The sequence below is a fragment of the Erythrolamprus reginae genome, chromosome 3, assembly GCF_031021105.1.
Source record: "Erythrolamprus reginae isolate rEryReg1 chromosome 3, rEryReg1.hap1, whole genome shotgun sequence".
Taxonomy (NCBI): domain Eukaryota; kingdom Metazoa; phylum Chordata; class Lepidosauria; order Squamata; family Dipsadidae; genus Erythrolamprus; species Erythrolamprus reginae.
In genome coordinates, this window is record NC_091952.1 from 71,039,613 (window position 1) to 71,060,250 (window position 20,638).

A 20,638-nucleotide genomic window follows, 5' to 3' on the forward strand; every position below is an offset into this window, starting at 1 on the left:
ATTTAATTTAATTTAATTTAATTTAATTTAATTTAATTTAATTATTTAATTTAATTTAATTTAATTTAATTTAATTTAATTTAATTTAATTTTTACATTTATAACCCCCAAAGTTTGCCCACATATGGAAAAATATTATTCAGTAACCAATTTCCACTATATTATAGCTGTATTATTTTATGCTATTAAAGTATTAGTTATGAGCCACGGTGGCACAGTGATTAGAGTGCAGTACTGCAGGCTACTTTTGCTGACTGCCGTCTGCCTGCAATTTTTAAGAATGGAATAGAATTCTTTATTGGCCAAGTGTGATTGTACATACAAGGAATTTTGTTTGGTGCATATGCTCTCAATCTACATTTGGCAGCTCAAATCTCACCAGACTCAAGCCTCCCATTCTTCCGTGATCAATAAAATGAGAACCCAGATTGTTGGGGGCAATATACTGACACTGTAAACTGCTTAGAAAGGGCTGTAAAGCAGAATATAGGTCTAAGTGTTATTGCTATTTCTTGTTATAGCATCTTCTCTGAACAAGAATTAAGTGACTGGTCTTGATTTTAGCATTATTCTCAGTTGTCAGTCTTGCTCCATATTAGATGACAAAATTTTCAACCTGGAAAGAAATCAATAAATTGTTAAAGGTTGACTAGATTTGCAGAGCTTTGGTAATAATCAGTACTTACGTTATCATCTGGGTGACATAGTCCTGGTCAGTTTGACCTGATCAATTTTCAAATATATTTGCTAATATCTTCTCTAAAAAGATTTTCCATGAATGAGGTGGAACATTTACTGGTAAAAGATATTTTGGAATATCTCACATACATCCATAAAAGATTAATTAGTTGTGTCAAAATATATGAAAAAATATTAGAATCATAGGAAAAGATTGGAAACAGGCTAATTTATACAATGCGTTACGCCATAAAACATATATTGTTAGGTAAATATATTCCATCATACAAACTTTTGTAGTTGTTTTTTTACTCACAATCTAGAACCTTTGAGCTTAGACACGACCACCCTTTTAAATAAATATTCATTTACTGTATTATTCTGTCCTGGAAACAGTGTTTTCTGCATCACTATCAGCCATCAAAAATTTGGTGTCCAGATTCACATTAAATTGCAAATTTAGTACAGTACTTTCCTTCTCTTTCCCTATGGAATTGCTGCTTCTTCAAAAAGAGGTGATTCTATTATTTATAGATAGCAAATACAGACTGATAACAGCTAAGATATTCGTAATTTTTACCTGTTTTACAACTTCATCTGATCATTAATAATTCATCATAAAATGTATAGAACATTTTTAAATGATCTTTGTTTGTGTGAAGTTTTGATTTCAAGGATTGTGATTTTTTTCTAATATGTAGTATTTATTATGCATTTCAATATAAAGTTTCGAACTGTTTTCTGAAAAAAGCAAATGGCAGTTGCAAACATTCCATATTTACAGCAGCACGAAGCTTATAACTTCAGCCTGATGATGGTGAATGTGATTTCACCGAAACGTCGCATGGACAGTCAAAATATTACACGGGGCAAAACCCAAACTCAGAACAATCTACATACATATACCCGTGAAAATCTACGAAAATATATATATATATATATATAAATATCTATCTATCTATCTATCTATCTATCTATCTATCTATCTATCTATCTATCTATCTATCTATCTATTTATTGGATTTGTATATATTTACAATACCACAAGTAGTATTCTTCTTCAGTCAGTTACAAGCAGCAGAGAACAGTTAGTTTCATTTCAGCAGAGTTCAGAGTGGAGGAATACAGAGTGGAGACCCGGAGCCATGCTCAGCCTTAAACTTAAGTTTTAGTTTCGAATCTCTGCACAGGCTCAGACGTGGTTAGCTCCCATTGGCTGACTTAGTTGCTATGCTTGTTCATTGGCTGATCTTGTTAACATGTCTCTTCCACGTCATGAATATTTTAACACAATGGAAATGTGCTCAATTATAGTTGTAAGTTGAGGACTACCTATACAGTATAAAGATTGTCATGCTTTGTTCTTTCTGAAAAGATCTGCTAGAACTAGTTCTCAAAATTTCAGTTACCGGTTCTTCAGAACCTGATAGAACCTGCTGGATTTCACCCCTGCCCAAAGACACTTGCAACAGCTTAAAATTGTTTTTTTTAGTTTATAGCTGTTCCACAATTTGCTGCTCAATGTTGATACTTAATTTTTGAAGTCATGAAATAATTGTGGGGAGGAAATAACATTATATGTATTAAACTAAAATTGAATTTAAATCATATTTACTTTTTATCCCAAAATCTGGACACATTTTGGAATATGATCCCATTCTTGGACTGCTAAAATTAAACAGAAGCTCTGTCTGTCTGTTCACAAATTTTAATAATTGTTTTGCTATACAAAGAAATCTTATGATATCAATGACTTCATTTGTTGTAAAGACTTAACTGCTTAAAACTCAGAAGAAAAAAATAACCTTTTATGGGACTAGCAGAAAACTATTTAAGAAAGAACAATTCAAAAATGCTGATGGTTAGTTTAGTTGTGAAAGCTCTCCATTTTGATTCAACATTCAACAATAAAGGCAAAGTACTTCATTTACTATTACATTCCCTTCAGTTATAACACTGATGATGTGTATCTCTGCCATGGATGCTGTTTATAGTTTTGGTTATAATGGGCTATTATATAAACACCCCTGTGTAAAAGAATTACAGGTAGTCTTTGATCTTTGACCAGGTGCTTAACAAGTGTTCAGTTACAATGAGCTTGGGAAAAAAATACAATCTGTCCATGAAGTTATGACTCCTGTAGCACCTTGTAGTCATGTGATTGCATTTTGGTTGCTTGGCAACCAGCTTGCATTTACAATTGGTTGCAGCATACTGCAGCCATGGTGATTTCTTGCTATGATTTTTTTCGCCATATTCCAGCAAAAAACAAAACAAAACCCTGCCCATTTGACAAAGCAAATTCACCCTTATGAGCAGGTAGTTCTCAGCTGGAGTGACTCAATGCCATAAGAACTGTTTTGGATTGAGTCTGGTCATGTGGTCCTTGATTTAGAACTGCAAAATATTATGACTGAAATTCTGATCCAATGGTGTTGTAAGTTGAGGACTACTTGTATCCTCAAAACTCACAGAAATCATTATTTTCTTCAGTAATGATAATTATTTCAAACAGATAATAATAATAATAATAATTATTAATAATAATAATAATTATTATTATTTCAAACAACTGATCATGCTGCTAGCATTTTTAAAACAGACTTCCTGAGATTACAGTAGTTGTTAGTCCTTCAAAAACAGATTGGCCAAGATTGTATTCATAGGATTTAGAAGCTGTTGTGAGACACTGGCTTAGCCAAGGGGAGGAGTCAAACGGGGAATTAGTCTGGAATCCCTACGTGAGCATAAGACAGCAAAGTCTGACTCCCTTTCAATGCCATTAAATCTTATCTAGTTTTACACAGCTACAAACTGTCACTCCACTTGAGACAGAGTTGAACACCCGCCTCAGCTAATTGAACTCTTATGTATGGATCCGGTTGTTTGTGTCTGAGTCTAATTTCTCCAGTCTCCTTCCCAAGAAGTTACTCTGACATCAAAAACAGGTCAAGCTGTTAATATTTGACAGGGTATGTCTGTTATCCAATATTGTTGCCTGCCTTGCAGCTGGAACTCCACTTTCAGACCAACTCCAGCCATGGGCTCAGAAATAGCTCAACAGGTCACAGACACGGAACATTTCACACTTGCAACCCATTAAGCAACTCAATTAGGCCTCCCAAACACTGGCACCCACTCCCAAAACCTTTCTTTACCACACATTAAGGACAATGGTAATCAGTAGTGGGTTGCTACCGGTACAGTAGGGGACGGTGCATCAGTAGCGGCTGCCAGATTGCGCAATTTGCACATGGCTGCTAGGGTGCTAGTCCTATGGACACCATCTTTTTTCCGCAAAATTTCATGAGGGGACATGTGTGAGATTTTGGCGATTTTTTGCCTCTGCGCATGCACGGAAGCATAAAAAGCCACCAAAATCTCATGCGTGTCTGTTCCCTCACAAGATTTTACTTCCTGCGCATATGCAGAACCAAAAATTAAGCAATGCAGGTTGGCGGGGCCATGGGGGAGAGCCTTCTCTGTTGCCGCCCCGGCTCTATGGAATCCTTGATGTCCGTACTTCTCCCACCCTACTGGTCTTCCGCAAGGCTGTGAAGACCTGGCTTTGCCGGCAGGCCCAGGGGCCCTGAATTGACATCTATCATGGCCAAATTGTGTGAGTGGTATGCTTGTATGTTGATTGGATAGTTGAACTGTGGGTTTTTAATTGGGGTTTTATAGTTTTTAATAGCTTTATAGTTATAGTTTTAGATTTTCATACCTGACTTCTTTCATTGTATTGTTGTACAGTATTTGTCTTTTTATAGAATAGAATAGAATAGAATAGAATAGAATTCTTTATTGGCGAAGTGTGATTGGACACACAAGGAATTTGTCTTGGTGCAGATGCTCTCAGTGTACATAAAAGAAAAAGAGACATTTGTCCAGAATCATGTGGTACAACACTTGATGATTGTCATAGGGGTCAAATAAGCAATGGGGAAACAATCAATATTAATAAAAATCTTAGGATACAAGTTACGTCATTGTAAGCTGCCCCGACTCTTTCGGGATTGGGCGGCACAGAAGTCGAATTAAATAAATAAATAAAATACACTGGGATGTTCATGCACAGGACACATGTGCATGCAAGAGAATTGAAGCTGCACACATGCAGCGCACTGGTAGCGGCGGTAAAGACAATCTGAAACAAAAATACAAAACAAAACTGGAGCTCGTTAACCCACCATCATTGTCCTAAGCTAGTCTTGCATTTAGACAGTAAAGACAGCAGCACTGGCCAGCTGCATAAGGATCAGCAGTGGGGCAGCACAACAAGTTGCAGCAAAAAACCTTTATTTCCAGCTTTGACAGAACTGGAGAATTGCACTGGCAGCATCCTTCGGTGCCGCTGCTGCTGAACGGCTATTCAAGCCCTAAATAAGAAATGGGTTAAGGTTAGTTTATTTTTTATTTAATTTATTTATTTTGTCCAATGCTCAACAATACACAATGAAGATTATAGAGGTTACACTCGAGTAAAGTATGTTACAGAAAGAATAGAAGTGAAAATTTAGGAATAGACTATATCAATTAGAGCAGTGTTTCCCAACCTTGGCATCTTGAAGATATCTGGACTTCAAGTCCCAGAATTCCCCAGCCAGCAAATGCTGGCTGGGGAATTCTGGGAGTTGAAGTCCAGATATCTTCAAGTTGCCAAGGTTGGGAAACACTGAATTAGAGAATAGAAGGATATTATGAGAGTAGTATAAGAATAGAATAGAAGAATAGTAGTAGAGACGATATATGAGATACAGTATAGTTGACAGGAGAGCTCCACCATTCAGACTTAGTCCTTTACGTATCTTTAGTGGATCTCTGTTCCATTACGCTAGTGTTTCCCAACCTTGGCAACTTGAAGATATTTGGACTTCAATTCCCAGAATTCCTCAGCCGCCGAATGCTGGCTGGGGAATTCTGGGAGTTGAAGTCCAGATATCTTCAACCTGCCAAGGTTGGGAAACACTGCATTACGCGATCCAACTTTGTGTTTATACAGATCCACCGTCCCGTCATACTTTGCGAGCCAATTCAGTTGCGGACACACTGAAAAAGAGTGTACAATTATTTTTGCGCGCCCGCCCGTGCCCCCAACTCAATCTCCCCTCTTCTTCTCTTCGTTCCGTAAGCCCCGCCTTCCCGGAGTTGGGCCTGGCCCCTCCCCTCGAGTTTCCTCGCGGCGTCGGCAGCCCCTCCTCTCGCGATACGTGGCCGAGGGGAGGGTGGGGGGTTGGCGGGGTGGTCTCGTCGCAGCGTCCGGCGTGCTCGCCGCTGACACCTGAGAGTGGAGCTCAATGCCCGCCTGGCAGCTCAGCGGGGCGAGAGGCGCTTCCCGAGCTCGTCTCCCCACTCCCTCCGCGGCCATGGCGGGCTGTTTAGCGCGCGAGCCCCCGCGCTGAAAAAAGTTGCCGCTGCCTCTCGCCCCGCCCCTCGCCGTCATGAGGAAAGGTCGCCCACGGGGAGAGAAAGCGGGACCCTCGGGGCTCTCGGTTCCCCGGAACCTGGAGCAGCCCGCCCGGGTCTCCTTAGATGCTTCGAAGAGAAGAGCCTATGCGGCGACGGCGGGCGGCGTGAGAGAAGCGGAAGAAGCGGGTCCAGGCAGCGCCGCCTGTAGGGAGCCGCCAGAAAAGGTAACTGCGGCGGCTGGAGGGTCTTTTGGGTCTGTCTGCCTTGTCGGGGGACGTCAGTACAGCTGCCAGGGAACACAAGATGGTGGGGGGTTGACGGTGGAAGCTTTACGTTCTGGAAGCTTTACATTCGACCGTGGGGGGGGGGGGGAGATTTCTAGGGTTTCTGCTATGGCTGGTGGGGGTCCATCCAATGTGGGCAGCCAGATGCTCCTCCTCCGTCACTTGGCAGGGGAGACGGTGGGTGGGTGGGTGGCAGGGGCCCCTTGTAGTGGAGATGCTCTTTCCAGGGATGCCGAGAGAGGCTTCTCCCTCTGCTGTCAGATGAACTCCGTGGAAACTTCTGCTCGCCTCTTTAACGAAGCCCCAGAATAACCAGCCCCGAGCCCTTTGAGGCTACGGTAATGGCTGTAAATAAAATAAAAACATGTACTACTAAAGGTTTTTATTCTCTTTAACTTTCAATTTGCATTGGGACAAAATAAATAAATAAATAAAGGATGTTCACCTTGGATCCCTTAGGGTGGGGATACAGTGATCCCTCGAGTTTCGCGATCTCGAGTTTCGCGAAACGCTATATCGCGAGTTTTCTACCCGGAAGTAACACCACCATCTGCACGCATGCGTAGATGGTGGAGTTTGCATTACCGCCGGGCAGATCAGCTGCTAGGCGGCCAAAGGAACCTTCCCTGGGTCTTCCCGCCGGCATGGGGGGCTTCCTAGCACCCCCCGAACCCCCAACCCGGGTTTGGGGGGGTGCTAGGAAGCCCCCCATGCCGGGGGAGACCTTTTAAAACACCCGTGCCGCTTCCCAGCTGAGTCCTGAAGCCAAGCGCAGAAGTTCGCCTTTGGCGCTTGGCTTCAGGACTCAGCTGGGAAGGGCGCGGCTGTTTGAAAAGGTGGCAGTCGGCCTGGGGGGCTTCCCAGTACCCCCCCCCAACCCTGTCTCCTGCCGCCGGTTTAGCCAGGAGAGGAGCGGCAAAGTGACTTGGAGGAATGGGAAACTCAAACCGCCCAGTTTCAGCTTTCCATTCCTCCACGTCACTTCGCCGCTCCTTCTGGCTGGTGGGGGGGGGGAGTTAGGAAGGTTCTACTTCTCCCCCCCAGCCAAAAACTCAAAGCCTGTCTCCTGCCACACAGTTTAGCCAGGAGAGCAGCGGCGAAGTGACTTGAAGGAATGGGAAACTCAAACCGCCCGGTTTCAGCTTTCCATTCCTCCACGTCACTTTGCCGGGGGAATCTGGGAGGGAAGATGACGCGCCGGCAGCACAGGGGCGAGGGGTGGGAGGCAAAGCTCTGCGGGTACAGCCCCTTTCGGCCAAGCCTCCCCCCCCCCGCCAAGCAGCCAGGGAAGCCGAGCCGGGCGTGGAACATCGGCGCGGGAGGCAGGAGACGATCGGGCGACCGGAGCAGCAGCGCCGCCGCCGCCACGCCCGGCTCGGCTTCCCTGGCTGCGTGGCCGGGGAGGCTTGGCTGAAAGTGGCTGGAGCCGCAGAGCTTTGCCTCCCCCCCCCCTGTGCCGCCCGCGCGTCATCTTCCCTCCCAGACAAAAAGGCCACCCTTCGGCTCTGCAGTTTCAGTGGGGTTTCCCCGTTGCCCAGGGATTCCTGAACACACCACAGCCACCTCCGTTCGGGCGAAGGAATCCCTGGGCAACGGGGAAACCCCACTGAAACCGGGCGGGTTAAGCCTCCTTCGGCGACTGCGGAACTGCTTGCTGTCAACTTTGCACTGGGCAAAGAACTCTTCACCTCCCGCCAGGCACGGACGAAAGGCGTGGAAGTCTATTGTAGCAGCTGCTACAGCGGAGACATTTTGGGGGGGAGGCAGGAGGCAGGAGATCTGGCCCTTCACTTGCCCTCCCAGCAAAAGGCAAAGCCGCGCAGCTCCCCAGCCGCCAAAGGAGGCTTAACCCCACCCCTCTGTCCCACCCATCGCCCGTGGCCGGCAGAAAAGCGGGGATAGGCAGGAGGAGGTTATGCCGACCACGGGCGATGAGTGGGACAGAGGGGTGGGGTAAAGCCTCCTTTGGCGGCTGGGGAGCTGCGCGGCTTTGCCTTTTGCTGGGAGGGCAAGTGAAGGGCCAGATCTCCTGCCTCCTGCCTCCCCCCCCCAATGTCTCCGCTGTAGCAGCTGCTACAATAGACTTCCACGCCTTTCGTCCGTGCCTGGCGGGAGGTGAAGAGTTCTTTGCCCAGTGCAAAGTTGACAGCAAGCAGTTCCGCAGTCGCCGAAGGAGGCTTAACCCGCCCGGTTTCAGTGGGGTTTCCCCGTTGCCCAGGGATTCCTGAACACACCACAGCCACCTCCGTTCGGGCGAAAGAATCCCTGGGCAACGGGGAAACCCCACTGAAACCGGGCGGGTTAAGCCTCCTTCGGCGACTGCGGAACTGCTTGCTGTCAACTTTGCACTGGGCAAAGAACTCTTCACCTCCCGCCAGGCACGGACGAAAGGCGTGGAAGTCTATTGTAGCAGCTGCTACAGCGGAGACATTTTGGGGGGGAGGCAGGAGGCAGGAGATCTGGCCCTTCACTTGCCCTCCCAGCAAAAGGCAAAGCCGCGCAGCTCCCCAGCCGCCAAAGGAGGCTTAACCCCACCCCTCTGTCCCACCCATCGCCCGTGGCCGGCAGAAAAGCGGGGATAGGCAGGAGGAGGTTATGCCGACCACGGGCGATGAGTGGGACAGAGGGGTGGGGTTAAGCCTCCTTTGGCGGCTGGGGAGCTGCGCGGCTTTGCCTTTTGCTGGGAGGGCAAGTGAAGGGCCGGATCTCCTGCCTCCTGCCTCCCCCCCCCCCCCCAAATGTCTCCGCTGTAGCAGCTGCTACAATAGACTTCCACGCCTTTCGTCCGTGCCTGGCGGGAGGTGAAGAGTTCTTTGCCCAGTGCAAAGTTGACAGCAAGCAGTTCCGCAGTCGCCGAAGGAGGCTTAACCCGCCCGGTTTCAGTGGGGTTTCCCCGTTGCCCAGGGATTCCTGAACACACCACAGCCACCTCCGTTCGGGCGAAGGAATCCCTGGGCAACGGGGAAACCCCACTGAAACCGGGCGGTTTGGACTTTCCATTCCTCCAAGTCACTTCGCCGCTCGTGTCCTGGGTAAACCGGGCGGCAGGATACAGGCTTTGAGTTTTTGGCTGCAGGGGGAGGGAGTTAGGAAAATCCTACTTCTCCCCCCGCAGCCAAAAACTCGCAAGGTAAGGTTCGGGGCGGGGCGGGCGGGGCCCTTTTGTGCCAGTCGGGGAGGCGGCGGCGGCTGCAGCAGAGGCGGGCGGGGGAGGCCGGCCCGCCGGAGGGGCGATGCTGGCGGCGGAGACAGGCGAAGTCCCGCCCGCCCCCCGCCCGCTTGGCCCCGGGGGGCTGAAGGGAGCCAGGCGGGGGAGGGCGGGGGCTACTCGGTTCTTCCTCAGCCGGGGGTAGCCGGAGCGCCGGCCAGGCGGGGGGCGGGCGAGGCGAGGGCTGCGGGGCGTGCCGGGCTCCAAGTTGCCGCGCTGCCTTTGTAAACCTGCCCGAGGGAGGCGAGGGAGCCCCTTTGTTGGCCGGCGGCCTGGCCGGCCCTTGGCGCGCGGTGCCCGCGGGGACTGCTGCGGCGGGGACTGCCCACTGCCTTCGCCCAGACCAGAGGCATCGCTCGGCTGGGTTTGCAGATCCGCGGAGGCATCGCCGAGGGCGGGCTGAGCGGCGCTGTGTTGGGAGCCCGTGCCGTGGGAGCGGGCGGCTTGGCCTCGCTGCGGCGGCGGCGGCTTTGCGGGTCCTCGCTGGCGGCCTCGCCGGGCGGAGGAGGCTGCGGGGCTTTCTAAAGGGAGGAAGAACTTGCTATCGAGCCTGCTAATGAAATCCAACCGGCGGAGGGTCTGAAATTCCACCCGAGGGGAAATGGGGGAAAAAAGCCCAGCCGGGAGCGCGGCGCCAGGCATTGTTCTCCGGACCCCTCCCGCAGCCTGGAGAGGGAAAGGGCCGCTGCGGGTTGGATTTCATTAGCAGGCTCGATAGCAAGTTCGATAGCGGCGGGGCGAACGAGGCGAGCGGCGGGCGAACGAGGGGAGTGGGGGGCGAACGAGGGGAGCGGCGGGCGAACGAGGGGAATGGGGGGAGAACGAGGGGAGCGGCGGGCGAACGGGGCGAGCGGCGGGCGAACGGGGCGAGCGGCGGGCGAACGGGATGTGCGGCCGCCGAACGGGGCGAGCGGCAAACGGCGGGCGGGCATCAGCGAGGATCCGAGGCGGCGGGGAAGACCCAGGGAACGTTCCTTCGGCCGCCCAACAGCTGATCTGCTCGGTAGCGCGGCAGCAGCGAGGAGCCGAAGATGAGGTTTCCCCGTTGCCCAGGCAAAGGGGAAACCCCATCTTCGGCTCCTCGCTGCTGCCGCGCTACCGAGCAGATCAGCTGTTGGGCGGCTGAAGTAACCTTCCCTTGGTCTTCCCCACCGCCCACACGCAAACTTCACCATCTGCGCATGTGCGGCCATGAAAAAATGGCCGCACATGCGCAGATGGTGTTTTTACTTCCGCACCGCTATATCGCGAAAAATCGAGTTTCGCGAGGGGTCTTGGAACGGAACCCTCGCGAAACTCGAGGGATCACTGTACTCCTGTTTTGTTCTATTTTATTTTTTAATTTTTTTAAAATTTTATTTATTTATTTATTTGTATTATTTATTTTTCTTTTTTTCCTTTCCTTTTTTAATTATTTAATTATTTATTTATTTTTATATTATATTTATTTCCTTTCTTTTCTTTATTATATTATAACATATTATTTTTTATTTTATTTTTAAAATTTTATTTATTTATTTATTCATTCATTCATTCTGTGTGGCTGCCCTGGCTCCCCGCCCCCCGATATCCGTACTATTCCCACCCTACTGGCCTTTGGTAAGGCCATGAAGACAAGCAGGTCTGAGGGCCATGAATTGTACATCTTTCATGGCCAAACTGTATGAACTGCGTGGTATGCATGTGATTATGTTTGTTTTATAAGAAATGGGTTTTATCATGGGGTCTAGTTTTAGATATTATATTAGACTTCTCTTATGTCTTTGTATCTTTTTGTATTTGTATTACTGTTTTGTAAGCTGCCCTGAGTCCTTTGGGATTGGGCGGCATAGAAGTTGAATAAATATATAAAATAAATAAATAAATTATTACACTTCTATGCTGCCCTTCTCTTCAGACTCAGGGTGGCTCACAACAAGAAAAATACAACATCTAGAAATTATGTGATCACCTTTTGCGATCTTTTGACAAGCAGAGTTAATGGGGAAACCCAATTCATTTAACAACCATGTTACTAACATACAGTAACTACAGTGATTTCTTAACAACTCTGGCAAGAAAAGTAGTAAAACAGAGCAAAACTCACTTAACTGTCTTGCTTAGTGAGAGAAACGTTGGACTTAATTGTGGTAATAAGTTAGAACTACCTGTATTACAGAAGAAGATTTTAATGCCATAATGCTTAGGCAGATCTGCAAGGTTTGAAGAGATGAATCAAATAAAAAAATGTGTGTATGTTGTTGCAAGTGTGTGTGTGTTTGTGTTTCAAATACAAAGGATGACCACTTGGAGCTATATTCTTGTAACACCCCATACCGTATTAGGGATCGGGCGATCATTGGCAGTAAATGGTGTGATAGGCAGAAGAAGCAGCAATCCCTGCCACCTAGAACAGCTGATCGGCAGTATTCTGGGAGGCTGATCCAACCGCCACTCGGCAGCAAAGGCTCCAGTGTTCCCTAGGGGAAGCTCAGTTGACCGGTAGTGGGAGGCATAGGCAGATTTTTTTCTTCTTCTTTTCTTTCTCTAAAGCTAATGTGCGCCTTATAGTCCAGATCACCTACAGGTATGTTGTATTTATGAAGTCTCTGACGAAAACAGCTCAGGAAAATTTCCCAATTTTGATGACTTTCCTAAATAAGTCTGTAGACTGTATTTTAAACAATTGGATACAATTCAGCAGTAATTCAGAAAATAAACATTGTAATCAAGTAATATTTTTATCAACTGAGTTTGATAGTATGAGTTTAATACACCAAATCTTAAATGTCAGGGATTTTTAACGAATATTTTAGTATATAGTGCTAGTAGTGACATATTCTTCAAACATATGTACGTATCCCTGTGTTTGTATCACAAATTCATATTGCTTGCATTTTTATGAATATTTTATGCAACCATTTGAGAAATATTGTAGATCTGGCTTTGGAAGGATGGAAGGAATTTGAAATATTACGACCTGCTCAGGAGACAACTTTTTCTAGATTGCCTTTTTGACATAAGAGATTAATCATTCATATTTTTTTAATCTCAAATTTTGGAAAGTCCTTTTTAAAAAATTTCCTGGATATTCATTTTCATTTGGCATGTTTCCATTATCAGCAATTGAATAGATAGTTGAAAAAGATTAACACATTATTTGAACAGTATCAACAGGACACTTAGACTGATTTATTGCTTCTTGCAGAAATTGTTACAATTTTGCATTTCTTAGTGCAGCTTGTTTCCCATCCCATTGCTTGTTTTCCACAGCATCTGTATCCACTATTCCCTATATAATAATGTCATTTCACAATAGACATAAATCACTGCAATGACTTATTTTCATATTAAACAGATTTTGGGAGTAACAGATAACCTTTCTCCGCATTCAGTCCATTAAAATGAGATTTCACTGTATTTCAGATGGTAAGAACATTTCTTTCACTTGTTTTAAAATGGAATACATCAATACTGCTTTATTTGGGCACCCCATTGCTGATTTCCATGAAGTTTGGAGTGTATGCTTCCTTTCTCCCTCCTTCCCTCCCTCCCTCCGGTATTGGTTTGGTATACAGTAAGCTGAAATCGAGAGAGGTTCTGAGAGAATTTTGTATTATTCTGCCCTGTAACAATAAAGAACATTCCTGGAATCTCTTTGAAGGGCTGACTATAGAGAATACATCATACCTACCCATTGTGTGTACAATTATGCTGATTATATATTTAATGCTTTATTTAAATGTTCAAATGCAACCTTAAGATCATATCTAGGAAGCAATGAGTAGGAATTCTATTTTAAAAGTTCAGAAAAACATACATTTTTCTCGAGTTCTTGGGAAATCTAAAGAAAGCTAATTGTTAGGTAGAGGAAATCTAGAGAAATCTAATTGTTGGGTAGATTAAAGTATTTTAGACATAAGCATTATTGCGGGCCTATGTTTTTTCTGGCATAGTCTAACATATAGGGACATATAGTCCCAGGGGGTGTGAGAGTGCTTCAACATGTCCATGGGCCACTGTATTGTTGGATTTTATAACAGATATACCAAAGTAAAAAGTGGAATATGATCTTGATAGTGGTGGAAGCTTTAACTAAGACAGCTCACTTCATAGCCTCCTGGTTCTGCCCACAACCAAAAACCGCTCAGCTAGTTTTAAATCTATCATTTACATGGTTTAGCTTGGCTTGGCTTCAGATTGTGGGCCACAATTCACTGCTAGGTTTTAACAAGAATTTTTTCAAAGTCTAGGATCCAGATTCACTTATCCTCCATTCATCACCTGGAGCTAGAAAGTAGATGGAACTAGAAAATGGAATTCTGGAACAATATCTCAAAATGTTTTATTAACTACAAGCAAGGCAACTGGGTGGACCTCCTAGCACAAGCTGAGTTTGCTTATAATCACAACATACCTCCAGCCAAATGACGCCATTCATGGCTAACTATGACTCCCACCCCCAATTTTTCCACTGACCTCACCAGCTTCTTCTGTTCCAGCCTTAGATCAGCTCTTGTAGGAATTACAAGCAATTTGTTGAGTTCTCCAAGCTCATTTACAGAAGGCCAAGGATGATTATAACCACTCTGCTGATTGTCATTGCCAGGCAGATCCACTGATAGCCCTGGGGGGAACTTAGAACATCAAAGAAATAGGATCAGTGGAAGCTGTCATCAACACAGTTCCTTTGTAACTAAAGTTACCTTCTAATTTCTGTATTCATTCTGTATTTTATAATTTCTTGTTCCTTCTGTACTTTCCAACTCTCCTTGCTCCCTCACACTTGCCACCAACAATTGTGGTTGAAGGGAACCTGAATATGAAGTAGACTACATTTGGGGCTCCATTGGGGATTCTGGTATCTGATGGACTGGAAGTTTTATGGAGAAGAGAACCATTCTTTGGAAGATGACAATGATGTTTATGTTCCCTGTCTCACATACCTGTTTCATTGATGCTACCCAGAGAAGCTATGGCCTCAGTCTACAGAAGAGGAGGGCCCTAAGGAGGGCACTGGTGTCATGGTCAGCGCAGACTTGGAGAATGAAAAGTATCATCAGCTTGAGAGGATTCAGCTGAAAGAGTTGCCTCACTACCAAAAGAGACAGAGCCAACACTTTCTTCCAATGCAAGGATTCACAGTGAGGAGAGGAGATCTAAACAAAAGCAAGAGTATTGGGCAGAAAGGAATTGCCCCATCAAAATAATAAATCAGAGGTCAGGCCACCTATATAAGGGGAGCCATGTGCCTCACAAATCTGTTGATGACTCTCCATTTACCTCACTTTCAGGTTCCTCAACTCCTTAGCTCTCTTCCCATTTGTTCAAACTTTTTGCAATTCTGGTTCGAGATACGAGTTTAATTCGTTCCGGACCTGGGCTCTTAAGTCGAGCAGCTCTTATCTCGAACGACTTTTCCCCAGAGGAATTAATGTAAATAATTTTAATTGGTTCCAGCCCTCAAAAAACTCACAAAGTTAGTCTAAATTATGCAGAAAGACATGTTTTTAATGAAGAAATGTACATGTACATATAAATGAATAATGAAGTTTCTTTCACTTAACTTGTAAACTTTCTTAAACTTTTAAAATTACATATGTTCAACTTCTCTGCCACCCAATCCTGTAGGATAGAGGTCCCCAACCCTTTTTGCACCAGGGACCGGCTTTAAGCGATCAAGAGAGGAATGGGTGAATGAATGGACGGAGGGTGGGAAGGAAGGAAGGAAAGAGGGAAGGGACAGGAACAGAGGAAGGAAGCAAGGAAACTTATGAAAGGGGAGAGTAAGAGAGGAATGAGTGAAGGGAGGGAGGGAGGGAAGAAGGTGGGAAGGAGAAAGAAAAGAAGAAATAGAGGAAGGGAAGGTAAAAAAGAGAAAGAAAAAGAGCAAGAAAGCAAGCAAGAAAGAAAGAAAGAAAGAAAGGGGGAAGGGACAGGAACAGAGGAAGGAAGCAAGGAAACTTATGAAAGGGGAGAGTAAGAGAGGAATGAGTGAAGGGAGGGAGGGAGGGAGGGAAGAAGGTGGGAAGGAGAAAGAAAAGAAGAAATAGAGGAAGGGAAGGTAAAAGAGAGAAAGAAAAAGAGCAAGAAAGAAAGCTGCAAGCACCCCCCCCGAGCCCCCCAGGCCGGCTGCAACCTTTTAAAACACGCGCGCCGCTTCGCAGCTGTCTCCTGAAGCCGAACGCGGAAGTTAGCGTTTGGCTTCAGGAGACAGCTCCTTGGCGCTTGTATCTCGAATTTGGGCTTGTAAGTAGAACAAAAATATCTCTCCCCTCCCAGCTCTTATCTCGAGTTGCTCTTAAGTAGAGCAGCTCTTATGTCGGGGTTCCACGCTCTTATGTCGGGGTTCCACTGTAAAGATAAAAGTCATGCCTATAAGTCAGTGATGGTGAACCTTTTTCAGCTTGGGTGTGTGCATGCGCAATAGCGTGCACCCAAGTACCCACATCCATAATGCAATGCACTTCACCCATGCATGCGCACAATCCCCCTGTACTGCCCCCTCCCCAGTGTATGTGCACAGGTCTCACTGAAGCCTCCGGACTTATAGTAGGCCCATTGGACTGTTTTGTCCTCTCCCTGGAATTCAGGAGGCTTTCCTAAACCCTGGGAAGGGCGAAAATGGCCCCAAAGGCCAAAAATCAGCTGGCCAGAATGCGCATGCATGCTGTAGCTGTAATGGGGCAACACCTCGCATGCCCTCCGATATGGCTTTGCGTGCCACAGGTGCCACAAGTTCTCCATCGCTGCTATAAGATGTAGTAAAGGATAAAATATTTGCCTGTGTGTTTGTGATTTCTGTGGATTAGAATAGGACTGTTCTAGCCACAATCGCTTTCACCACCCTGCACTCTGGCCCCTGCCATCCTGCATCCACCCCTCCCCAGCTGATTTTTTGCCATCTCCTTATTCCCCTTGTTGACAAGGTGTGTCCAGTGTGGTCCTTGATGATGAGGCCATCTTCCCCAGGTTTTGTGAGGAAATTGCTCTGCACAGGATAGAAAGTCTTGTGCAGCCATAGCTGTCTTAGAAATGCCCATGCAGGCAAGTCTCATCAAGAGCAGGAAAAAGGTCAGCTAGATTGGCAACATCATTGTGACTTCAAATACATGAATGGGCATAAGTCAAGGACTACCTATACCAAGAATGTAAAGAGTGTCTTGGTGATGTGGGCAAAAAAGCTTTTTACCTGACATTGTTGCCCTATCCTTGTGTAACTCAGTTTGTATTATTATTATTATTATTATTATTATTATTATTATCATTATTATTATTATTATTATTTATTAGATTTGTATGCCACCCCTCTCCGTAGACTTTGCTACATACTTGTGTCTCTTCTTGTGCTTTGCGGCATATATATATTGATGTAAATGTGTCTGTCTGTATATATCAGAGTCCATGTGTGGATCTATGATTATATTTAATATTCTGCATTTATGATTTGTTTCATTTGAAAAGCCTCACCAGTTTCTATCCCATACATAATACATGGCTTCACTTATTTTGATAATGGGTCATTCGTATACTAATTAAAAATATGCATGCCCCTCAGACCCCATTGTCTAGAAGTTTCACAACTATGATGCATAAAAATTTATATCGGAAGAGGTACTGTATCTAGGGGTATGGTGAACTTCAAGAAGCAGGGTTCATGCGGAGAGGGAGGAATAGGTCTAAAATTAAGAAGTATAAGAGATAATGAATATAGAATAGAATAGAATTTTATTGGCCAAGTGTGATTGGACACACAAGGAATTTGTCTTGGTGCATATGCTCTCAGTGTACATAAAAGAAAAAAGATACATTTGTCAAGAATCATGTGGTACAACACTTAATGATTGTCATAGTGGTCAAATAAGCAATGAAGAAACAATCAATATTAATAAAATTCTTAGGATACATGTTTGGAAGATAAGCTATAGCAATTAATTTGGAAGAAAACTGAAAACTAAAGGTGGTAGACCCAGGCGACAAAAATAGAAGGAAGAAGGCAGCTTTAAAATAATAGTAGATATACTTGGGTTTCTGAACTGCTTTTCTGCTAACCATAAATTGGATTAAAATTAGATGTACTCAGGGAAGGATAAGAGGGAGGAAGAAGTAGACAGGGAGAGAGAGAGAAGGGAATAAGGAAAGAGTTAGAGAGGGAGAAAGAAGGTAGATGGAAGAGAGGGAGATAGAGGAAGGGGAGTAATATGAAATATAGAAGGAAGGCAGGATGGGAGATAAAAGTATAAAAGGAGAAAATTAAGGAAATATGTTTATGATATTTGGATATAAATTTATAACTATGGATATTTTGATAATATGGTATATGTATGGATGTTTGTGTAAGTTTAGTGAAAAAATAAAAAAAACTATAAAAAAGATTTTTAGGGAATGTATATAAGGATTTACGGTAGTTTGTTCTTTTCTGGTATGTAGGAGGCAGTAATAACATGTAAAAAGATTAATGCATTGGCACAGGAAATAAAAGCTGTGTGGCAAATGGAAACAAAAGATATTTCAAATAAGGAAATGGTTTTTCCACACTTTTGTCATTCAGTTTTACTTCCTATGAAGTAAATTAAAAAATATATATTTTAAGTTAATTTATTATTATTTGAAAGAATATACTGTTAGGTATTTTTACTTTTTCATTAGAGATAATATTTGAAATACACATGACAAGGTGAGTTCACCTTGTAAATTGATTGTTAAATTGTAGGAGTTATAAAGAATTCAGTGTTAGGTATGATTTGCCAACTGTGTGTATTACATTTGAAGTGAAAGCTAAACCTGATGTGTAAAATTGATTTCCATAGAAAATGACAGAGGCAAACAGCAGGTAGTTTCAGATAGCTTGTCTGAATAGAGTAGATTTAAACAATTCCACAGCACTTATCGATGTTTGTAGATATCTCCAAACAGTGATATCTGTTATCATAAAGGCTATGTTATATTGTATAGTACACTATCTGTGTATTGACTTCTTAATTTTTCCTAAAACCAGAATAGTTTTTTATATTATACAATGGCAATGGTTGTCTATATTGTCATCCTTTTGGCTGTTTTTTCCTTCTGAATACAGTACATTGTTTTAAACCTCCTTTAATTTGTTTACCATTAATTTGAATTAATATATGCAATAATAATAATAATAATAATAATAATTATTGTTTATTAGATTTGAATGCCGCCCCTCTCCGAGGACTCGTGGCGACTCACAAGAGTCTACGGAGAGGGGCAGCATACAAATCGAATAAATAATATAATAATAATAATAATAATAATAACAATAACAACAACAACAACAGCTATATTCTTTGAATGGTACCATGTCAGGAAACACATGAGCTAAGGTTTATAAGAAATGCTGAAATACATTTATTTATTTATTGGATTTGTATGCTGGCCATTTCCGAGGAAGTTTTGTTTAGGTACATCAGAAGCAAAAGGAAACGCAAAGATTCCAGTTCTATTGAAGTGAATTGGTAAAGTTGATGGCAAGAAGGCAGTACATTTTGTGTTTTCATTTTTTCTTTTCAGAAGGAAAACAAAGCCTCAACTGGCCAGTGTTACACTTATTTCAGTACTATATAGACCAGGGCTCTCCAAACCAGGCCACTTTAAGACTTATGGACTTCAACTCCCAGAATTCCCCAGCCAGCAAAGAGAGGGGATAGGAACATTTACTAAAGTTAAATAAATTCAAGTCTTTAGAGCCACTTCACCTGAAGAATCCCACTTTGGATCCAGAGTTTTAGAAGTACAGTACTGTATTGTTCAATTTCCAACATTCTCACTCTGCAGAAGATTAAAAGTGGACTTTCTACAACCAGGGTTCTGGCAAACACAAGAGATGCCATTAGGTGTATTAGTAGACTATTTTGTTGGGACTTGGAGGGAAATGTGCATCTATTCTGATTCTTTTAGACTGCTCACTGGCCTTCATATTATTGACCATGGTATCTTTCTGGACTTCCCAAGAGAGTTGGGGACACTGAGTTCCAGTGGTTCTGCTCCTTCCTTGGTGGCTAGTTCTAGTTAGTAGAGGGAGGGCAGGGGAGATCTGCCTGATGACCATTCCTTTGCAAAATGCTTATATAGTAACCTTTAAAATCCTAATATGGCTTGAACCTATGTATCTGCAGGGTCTCATTCTCTCATCAGAATTGTTGGCCATTTAGGCTTCCTAGGAGAAACTATCAATGGTGTCCAACTTTAGGGAGATTGGGGAGAGGAGGGAGGTTCAGTAGTGCCGATTTTTAATCACAGTGCCAATTCTCTACAATGTCTTTCTGGTGGATATCTCATTGGATCCCAGCTGATTTCCTTCCAGAAACTGCTTAAAACGTAACTTTTCCAGAGGGCAATTTGGCTTAGAGTCCATCTTAGTTTTATTAGATTGTTCTGTCTTTTTATTAGTGTGTAGAGTTTTTATTCATGTAGCTTTTATGATATATTGCTTCTTGTGTATCAAGGACCAAGAGTCCTTAGGAATTGTGAACTTGGATGATGATAACAAAGTCAGCAAACAAAACCATTCCAGGGATGGGATAGTTAGTAATTTGATATTAGTTACCATTTGACTCCCAGTCACCTCAATCTAGATCTTGATGACTGATTTGATTGAGGTTTCAGTCTCAGGTTTCTGATGAAAAGTGCTTGTCCTTTTCATAATAAAATACACACAGCTTTGGTCAGGAAAATACTTGGATCTGAATTATTTTACCAAAATCAGATTAGGAGATTTTAGGAAAATACTTGGATCTGAATTATTTTACCAAAATCAGATTAGGAGATCCTATAAGAATTTACCCTTCTGGGTCCTATGCTGGTGTAATTAGTGCTGGTTTACGGAGAGGGGTGGCATACAAATCTAAATAATAATAATAATTTTTTAAACTTTATTTTATTTATTATTATTATTATTATTATTATTATTATTATTATTATTATTATTATTTCAATACAACACAGCAAACAAGATAACTATGCTGGATTTCGTATTTCATCACCAATCGGGCTCTTCCCAAGCACCTAAGACTGAGTGATGTAGCGGTGAATTATGTTTGCCGATCCCAGTAAAGCG

The 20,638-nt window shown here is 43.8% G+C and overlaps 1 protein-coding gene across 5 annotated transcripts in view; it reads left to right on the forward strand.

Moving 5' to 3' along the window:
• Positions 1-5,930: 5,930 nt before the first annotated feature.
• Positions 5,931-20,638, forward strand: part of MAST2 (microtubule associated serine/threonine kinase 2) — a 175,337-nt gene continuing 160,629 nt past the window's right edge. For 4 of the 5 annotated variants that reach the window (XM_070745793.1, XM_070745798.1, XM_070745796.1 and 1 more), the window contains exon 1: positions 6,031-6,311. In XM_070745793.1, the coding sequence (XP_070601894.1) occupies positions 6,120-6,311 (192 nt within the window). In that variant the 5' untranslated portion in view covers positions 6,031-6,119. Of the gene's footprint in view, positions 6,312-20,638 lie in introns of all 5 variants that reach the window. The other variant, XM_070745794.1, reaches the window with a different exon arrangement.